Consider the following 8,302-nt stretch of genomic DNA (forward strand, 5'->3'; position numbering starts at 1 on the left):
CCCTTAAGGTACTTTTGATGAAACTTATGTTTCTCCTTGTACGTTTTTCAATTTTAAGCAATACTGATCGGTCTTTCATAATTAAATGTTTCGAAACAGATATATGAATGACGTCGAAAATATCTATAAAATACATTTTACTGTTCTGATGGTAATGATAATCAGCTCACTCACTGTTACGATGCTAAAGGTACGTTATTCTTTGCACGAGTATACGTTGATCTATAATTAATACAAAGTATTACTTTAGGTGTCGAAATTGGAACCGTGTCCTGAATTCTATCAATATTTGGCATTTACATTGGCTCAAGTGGTTCATCTACTTGTGTTCGCAATTCAGGGACAATTTGTAATGGACGCTGGCAACGATATTTACGATGCAGTGTAAGTACTAAATAATATCAAAGCATGGTCGAAATGTTGCAATATTTCAAAATGAACGCATCATTTATGCATATTACTCAAACGATTAAACAAAGTGCGCTTCGTTTCCCGATTATTATTTAAACGCAAATAACAGAAACCGATCCTTTTCCTTTTCATAATTATGCTTACAGATGCGAGTCTCTGTGGTATAATGGTTCATGTAAAATTCAAGCATTATACGTACTGATATTGAGAAAAAGCTTGATACCTCCTCAATTTACTGTCGGTGGGCTGATATCGATGAATTTAAGAAGTTTCGTAGAGGTAACGTTCTTTCATTCATATATTGCACGTAGTATAATTAAAGAATTGCGAGTAAAATCTAGCGTTAAATCATTTCGATAATGTCGATTTCATTTTCAGATTGTGAAAGTGTCCGTTTCCTACCTTACGGTATTGCAATCCACGTAAACATTGAGACATTCGCAACTAAATTGAAACATAGTAATTGACGAAGTCTTCACAATGTGTTCAGTTATAGCGCACGACTCACATGTTATTAAAATTTAAGTGTTGTTGCGTACCCGCACTCCTCGCAAATATTACCGAAGTGGTACACGTACTACCACAGTCTCAGTGACGTGGTAAATAAATGTGGAGATACACTTGTTAAAAATCAACAATTTCTTCATTTGCAAAGAGGTTTCTGCAACGAGATGTTGCACATTCGACGGTAAATTTGTATCTGTTTGCTCGCTAGAAAAACATCGCCCTCGAGGACTCGAAGGTGGTGAAAAAATTGTCGGGTGTAAGTGGTAATTTGCCAGTTATTGGCTAAAATATTCGGATACAGGGTCGAAGGAGTCAGCTGAAGAAGAAAACGGTAATTCTAAAGGTTTGGGGCCTGGTAAGTCGAGGAAAAATATTACCGGTAAAAGCGGTAAAAGTGACCGCGATGCATGTGGTCGCCAAATGTCTGATAAACCTAAACGCTTACAATTTGCGAACGCGCATTAATTCAAAACCTTTGAAAAAGTAACAAAACTAGGCCAAGTACCTAGACGACTTTTAGATCTGTACCTCTAAAACTTACGAATAAATTGTAGTTTTCGAAGAATACGCGTACGTAACAGAGTGTGCATTTTGATACCCGATCAAAGAATCAATGACAGTACCGCTGTACGTAAACCATTGTAAATAAAAATCATTTAACGTTGTGGAACTAGAACTGACTGCTCGTTGGTGCCGCAACGCATGTAGAAATACATCTAGGAAACTAAATGTTGTTCACTTAAGAAATATGTTGGAAAAGTGTTCGCTGTAATGGTATACCGTATAATCAAACACTTTCAGAAACATTAGAAGAATAATTCCTGCTAAGAGCTTTCAAAGTTCTCGAGATTAATTTTTAACGAGTACTATACGGCTCCATGTGTCTCGCGACGATAATTGAGGACAATGAGGACTTTAGTCAGACGACAGATAATAGCTCACGTCTACGAAATTATTCAAGCAACCACTTACTGTACGAACGATAGCTATACGATCATTTGAAACAATCATTAAATTTTCTGCCTCGTTTCACATAACAGCTACTCGAGTCTTCGAGTTCGTTTTGTTTCCACCATGGACGCAAAGACAATCGAAGCGCAATACTTGAAGATCACCATAAAGTGTGCAAAATGGTGTGGAGTGTGGCCTTATCAAAGTAGCGGTGCAAAATATTTTATACGATTTTTTTTAATTGCATTCGTTATAATAAGTCTTGTTGTATAAGTAAGTACTCATATTACATTGATTCAGGCCATTTACTCGGCTAGATTTAACGTAAAAAATTTTATATCGTGAAGTAAACAAATTGTTTCGCGTAAGACTTTATTAGGATTTTTAATTCGTAATTCGTAAATAATAAGGACATTTTTTGATATTATTCAACACAAATATCTCTATTATACAATTTCAAATGCATTCTAAAAATAACCCATGTGAACTTGCTAATTATTTTCAACATTTACTTTTGTGACTTTACAAAAATAGAGAATTAAGTAGGGCAGATCAGGGCTAAAAGTTCCGATTTAGAGGGAATATAAAAATGATAGGGAAATAATGTATCCTTTTGGTTAATGTCTGACCATTTCTCGCCAATTCTACTTACTCAGTCATTACTAGGTTTTCTTTAGGTTTAATTTCTTTCGAACTCAAAGTGCCAATAAGATGCTAATGCTATTTTGCTAATGCGATAGAATGCATTATCGCGGAGTCAATGTCACCATTTGTGCGTAATAGTCTGTGCAAGAGATAGGGTACGCAGGAGTTCGGAACGACTGCTATGTAGTAATGAAAAGGGAAGACGAGTAGATCGTCCCCTCGACACGTTGTATATTATTCAGACATGGCTTCGTCACACTTTCTGTGCGAATAAGAGCTATGTGACTGACGTTAAATGCCATCTTCTTAGAACCATATACTCGCGCACTGCAACGCGCTCGTTCTCACTGGCAATGAACAATGTAGAGCTCGACCAGGAGGAAGAAGGGATACAGTTTTCGACATGTCCTTTGAAAGTAACGGGTTCTGTCAACTAAATCCCGGGAATTATTTAATAAAACACCAAATACTAGTTCGCTCATTTAAATTTATTTTGTCGCCTTTAAAGTAGGCATCATGTAACTCTTTGAAGTTGGGTGGGTTAAAAACTTGCTGAGCTTTACCATTTTATTTAAAGTTTTTCGCTCTCCCTCCACAGGCACCTACCCCCACAAAAGTATTTCGGAGATTGGATTATTCGTTGGCGCGAGTGAATAGCGTTAACTCTTTGAGGCACACGATTATAAAGAAAAAAAAGAAAATTCAAGCTGCACAGAAGAACAGTGTCAACAACATTGCTAACCGGTAGTTTTAGTGGGTAGCATACATAACAGCACCTCCTTCTGAGGTGGCCGTAAATGCACTTCTCCACGTAAATAAAAAAATTAACTACGTTTGTTTTGTTTCTCTCTCTTTCTTCAGTTATAATTGTTCGTGTGTCGAACCACGAAGAACAATGATGACGGAGTTTCACGTTCACTTACATACATATTTTGTGCAATATATTAATAAAGTGTTCTACATACATTGCAGTTAGTCCTTCAACATATCTTCTGTCCGGCCTCTCAATAACGTAAAGTATGATACCGCGGTACTCATAATCTATAAGAAGCGAACGATGTAATCAAGTTTCTATGATAATACATATCATTCTTGATTTTAAAACAAAGACACGATAATAGCGTATTCAAGAAGCATGCCTAACAGTATAGTATCAGCAATTTAGGGGGTCAGGCAACAGTAGGATTTTGAAAAATCGAAATTCTTTTCTCGCTTAAAAAGTACCTTGGTATCTTAAAAGTGATATGCCGAAAGATCATAAGCGAAAAAAATCTTTAAGTAATAAACGTAGGTTACGAGGCAGATCTGTACTTGGTCTCGGTTTGTTTGCAACTAACGGAAAAGGAAAGTATATTTTCGCCAAAAATGGTCGCCTAATCCCCATAACAGAACGAATTAAAAAGAATGTTAACCGATTACTTTGGTGTAAGTTTCTAGCGATATTGGGAAGAATCCATTCGCTGTCAAGCAACAAACACGTCTCGATCGCACGGAAACCATCATCAAATCGTTTCGCAGATTTCTGCCAAGTTTGTTCATCGGCATAAGCGTCCATGGCGTCGAATACGCTGCATTTCCGACATTGTGACTTTGTTCCATCAGGCCATGGCAAGAGTATATGAACATCAGTAGTACCATCGTTGTGCCTATCATGAGCAAGCCGAACGTCCAACGTCTCATCGCGTTTGCTTTTGCCTGCGTGTAAAAGATGAAAGTATTTCTGGAACGTTATTTAGACGGAAAGCATACTGCAAATGCTGAGAGTTCAAGGAAGTTTTTCTACGAGGCGTTCCCGCTAAACATCTGTGTATTTGAAACCGAAAAAGGTATAGAAAAAAAGTCAAATTTCTTGAAATTGTCACAATGTAAAGTTTGACCTAATTTTTTACTTGTTAAGTCTACGTAACAAATTTTGGTTTTGCATCAGAGAGATGGGAAATTTCACGAATACAACGACGATGAAAGGCACAAAATTCTTAATATTCTAAAAGGAATTAATCACCGAAAATTCTTAATACGAACCAAAAATACTTGGTACCCGTAAAGACAAATTAGTCCACTGACGAGTGTCATTTCTCCGAGTACAATTAACGTGAACACTTTCTCGATCTTCGTGCAATAACGAATAAGATTCTGGTGATGTCGAATGCAGCTCTTCAATTTTTCATAACATTTAGAAGAATTCATGGCAACAGTTATATTCGCATTCCTATCCTTCATTTTCTCTTCTGTGTTATGCAGTTTCACCAGCCTGTACTGAACTATACGAAACTGAGCAGAGACATGCATATTCACAATGCAGAAAATGTTGTCGAAACAAAAGAAACACACGGCAATGTGATAATAGACTATCACCTGTGAATACATGAAGCGATTTATTAACTTATATTGTGTTTAACTTATAAGTGTTGATTAATTCATTTTATCTGTGAGAAAAATTTGTTTCAGAAATGTACAAAGAAAGTGCGATATTAATTAATGGATTATTTGGTGTCGAAAGCTCGAAGAGTACCTGGATGATGTACAACATTTCGTAGTAGGGAGTTGACGCTGAAAAAGGACCAAGCCACATGTTGAATGGATGGACTCTGTCAGTTTCATTTTTTCCCATATTGACTGTAGTATAAATGCACGTTGTTAAATAGTTACTGTTATGTATGCTAACGTTGCAGTGGGTAATAATATGGACCTTGCAATTAGCTATGTATACTTGGCGAACAATTTGTATCAAGATATAAAGCACCCCACCCTACAAAAATATGCCTTTTTTGTTTTTTAAACAACACGGGCCATAAGGAGAACGATTTTCCTGGACTCCGAGCAGATACCGTTTGAAAGATTTGAAGAACTTAAAATGAGTAGTGTCCTTAAATGAAATTAATTAATTCTGTTTTAACAAATCGTACTTTATATTTAATATTTTATGATATATTTTTTATTAATACTTGAAGTTTATTAAATAATAATAAATATTTATAGCTGTTATCTTTAATCTTTAATCAGATGAACGATTTATTTAACAAGCTATATAAAATTGTCCTTGCAAATCATGTCCCAGTTCATAAAGGTTCAGATGTTGCTATATTTCGAAAAATCAACTAAAAGTATGGTTATAATCCATTTATCTGAGCGAAAAGTTACAAATAGTGGAGATGAAAAATCATCAAAAAAAATTTGATTGCAACTTACTAAAGATTGGTGTCGAAGACTGAATCGTAACAATAGCGTGCGCGCCAAAGACATTCACAGCGACCATTGAAGTACATGTCTTACTGGTATTGGCCAAGATCTTTTTCTCATAGCAGTCATAATCATTTCTCCAGAAATGGTCTCTCATGAATACAATCAATTCATTGAATTCTATTTTGTTCGCCATGATGACATAAACCTTAAGCAGGATCAGTGCAACGCTTACATTGTTAGTGGCAACGTAAATAGCATTCTGGAAAAAATCATAAATTATATTACCGTTAGATCTATCACAGGTAATCCATTTACACTATCGTAAACTAATAAGAAATATTAGTGTTTCAGTGATGTTAGTTAGTTAGATTAGTGCTTCTGCGATTGGTCGGCGTTTTTTTCGTTAATAATTCAAAAACGAAGCACCATCCGATATTTGTGCAAAGGAAATTGTTGTTCAGAATCGTCTCAGTTACCTCCCATCTCTGGTTCCTACGCGAGTTTTGGGACACCCTGTATATTTTCAACAAGATTCATTATAATAGAAATCAGATTTAAGAAGTTAGAAGGTTGGCAATTTATCTCGTCAAAATGTCAAGTAAATATTTTCACTCAAACTATAGTTGTAAATGATTGAACGTAAAGGCACAGAATTAGTTTCTACGCTTAAAGATCGATTCAGAATATACGACACGTTCCGGCAACGACACGTACCGGCACCGATACGACAAAACATTAAAATACGCGTTTCAATGGAACTATTCACACTATTCCCGTTCACGTAACGTTCAGGTCGGTGTCTGTTAAGTGTGAATAGTTCCATTAAAACGCGTGTTTTAATGTTTTGTCGTGTCGGTGCCGGTCCGTGTCGTATAGTCTGAATCGACCTTAATACACGCGTAAAGGACGTATTTACGTTGTAGTCACTCCAGGTAACGGTCAATAGTTAATTAGATAATGAATTTTTACATTCTATAAAGTGGCATATATTATAGATATTGCTTATACTCACGTTGAAGTCGCCCCAGGAAAAATACAAATCTCTGACCTCGCAAGACATAGTGAGCACAGTCGAAAAAATAGTACAGCATACAGCGATCCTCCTCCGAAGTAAATCCTCATCGTTTTCTACCAACCACATACCAACGAACTTCAGGTAGAAAGCGGATACCGTGATCGAGATGTCTGAATACGTTTCTCCTTGCATCGTGAACGGTGACTGCATCAGGGTGAAACCAATTTTTCGATTCTTCGTGACAAACTGTTCCTGCATACGAATTGTAATACAGTGTGATCAACGTCACTGTGACGTTCCTTTGATCCGTGTGTTTGATCCAAGTGCCTGACTGACGTGTCATTTATTATTCAGGTACAGCGGTCACATCACACCTTGTCTGAAAACTAGTCACACGCGTCGTGCGAAGCGGTCTTTTGAAGAAGCTACGTGCCTACCTACCTGTTCCAAAGTGTTTGGTTCTGTATTGCGGGATCGACAGTTGTGCCAACGCTGGTCGATTAGAACTGATTGTGAGCAAAAAGTAAGATTTCGGTGGCGGGGTATCGGTGCATCGGTACGCGGTACGGTGGCGATGACGATGAAGCTGCGAAGCGCGTCGACTCGAGCAATCTCCGAACATCGCACAGTGGAAAAAAGAAAGTTGTAATTTAGAATTGTTGACATTGGCATTTCGTAGAGGAGGTATTCCTCTATAGAAATGTATAAAGGAAATTACGCTACACTCTATATTTTTGATCGTACAGACGATCAAAGTTACATTTGTTATAAAGTCATCTTAAAAATTGGAGTGCCTGTCGGTGACACGGTCGTGTCGAGAACGGCGAAATGGCGGGGTCAATGTGACCGACTCTTTTTCATTTAAATGAAAATCAGTATAAAAATGTTTTTGGGTATTTCATTTAAAGTAAATCGGCATACAAATGCTTTTACAAATGAATTTTACAAATTGTACGAATGTTCATCTTGACAATACTGTACATTACAAAATAATTAAAAATCTAAATGATTAAAATTATTCGAAACTTATGTCTGAATATAGTGAGTATTGGAGAAACGTTCATTTGGTAATCGATATTTCGAATTTCGGAATATTAGGAATTTCTTTCTCAGAAATAATAGAAGTTTTTCCTATATGTTATTTCACAAAATATGCTTCATTTCTGGCCGAGGATTTGAGAAATAATTTTTGTGGACAATTTTACATTCTGAAAAGATCGACAGGCTTAACAACCGTTGCGAAATCTTAAGAAAAACTTTCTTTCATTTTTAAGAAATTCGATTCGGACCAACATCCTATTTGCACAAAATTCAAGATGTTGGTCCATTTAGTCGTCGATTTCCCATGGAATGGAATAAAATTATATCCAATGTAACATTTATTTTTTCCTATTTGAAATATATTTAATATATTTTAGTGTACATAATGGATTGTAATCGATTATAATGTTTTATTCAGCTGTTTACTCAACACCAGAAGCACCACCACGGACGTTTAGTAGTGGTGATGGGGGGAGGATATGTGGTAGGTCTGGGAGTCGTGGTGGTTTCAGGTTCGGGAGTCGTTGTGGTTTCAGGTTCGGGAGTCGT

General features: G+C 36.6%; 2 protein-coding genes across 5 annotated transcripts in view; one reads left to right on the plus strand and one right to left on the minus strand.

The window, feature by feature from the left end:
- Window positions 1-1,706, plus strand: part of LOC128872842 (odorant receptor Or1-like) — a 6,938-nt gene extending 5,232 nt beyond the window's left edge. For 2 of the 3 annotated variants that reach the window (XM_054115942.1, XM_054115929.1), the window contains exons 6-9: window positions 100-190; window positions 251-384; window positions 558-690; window positions 790-1,705. In XM_054115942.1, the coding sequence (XP_053971917.1) occupies window positions 100-190; window positions 251-384; window positions 558-690; window positions 790-837 (406 nt within the window). In that variant the 3' untranslated portion in view covers window positions 838-1,705. Of the gene's footprint in view, window positions 1-99; window positions 191-250; window positions 385-557; window positions 691-789 lie in introns of all 3 variants that reach the window. The other variant, XR_008456265.1, reaches the window with a different exon arrangement.
- A 1,361-nt stretch (window positions 1,707-3,067) lies between these two features.
- Window positions 3,068-8,289, minus strand: LOC128872831 (odorant receptor 4-like). 2 transcript variants are annotated; one of them, XM_054115908.1, is made up of 7 exons: window positions 7,154-8,289; window positions 6,710-6,964; window positions 5,704-5,956; window positions 5,027-5,130; window positions 4,537-4,869; window positions 3,934-4,209; window positions 3,068-3,555 (listed from the first exon to the last, which is right to left on the minus strand). In XM_054115908.1, the coding sequence occupies exons 1-7, from the start codon at window positions 7,382-7,384 to the stop codon at window positions 3,487-3,489; spliced, it is 1,521 nt and encodes a 506-aa protein (XP_053971883.1). In that variant the 5' UTR covers window positions 7,385-8,289; the 3' UTR covers window positions 3,068-3,486. The 2 variants fall into 2 exon arrangements, with proteins under 2 accessions (XP_053971883.1, XP_053971892.1); XM_054115917.1 differs by having other exon boundaries at window positions 3,927-4,209; window positions 6,710-7,098; window positions 7,154-7,289.
- Window positions 8,290-8,302: the final 13 nt, after the last annotated feature.

The sequence above is a fragment of the Hylaeus volcanicus genome, chromosome 1, assembly GCF_026283585.1.
Source record: "Hylaeus volcanicus isolate JK05 chromosome 1, UHH_iyHylVolc1.0_haploid, whole genome shotgun sequence".
In the NCBI taxonomy this organism is placed as follows: domain Eukaryota; kingdom Metazoa; phylum Arthropoda; class Insecta; order Hymenoptera; family Colletidae; genus Hylaeus; species Hylaeus volcanicus.

Bases quoted from the DNA above. Each gene is read 5' to 3' on its own strand.
- LOC128872831 (XM_054115908.1), bottom strand. From the start codon at position 7,384: ATGCCAATGTCAACAATTCTAAATTACAACTTTCTTTTTTCCACTGTG. The intron at 5,957-6,709 runs GTGAGTATAAGC...GATTTTTTCCAG, and splicing joins TTTCCTGGGGCGACTTCAAC to AATGCTATTTACGTTGCCAC. The intron at 4,870-5,026 runs GTACTCTTCGAG...ATGTATTCACAG, and splicing joins AAATGTTGTACATCATCCAG to GTGATAGTCTATTATCACAT.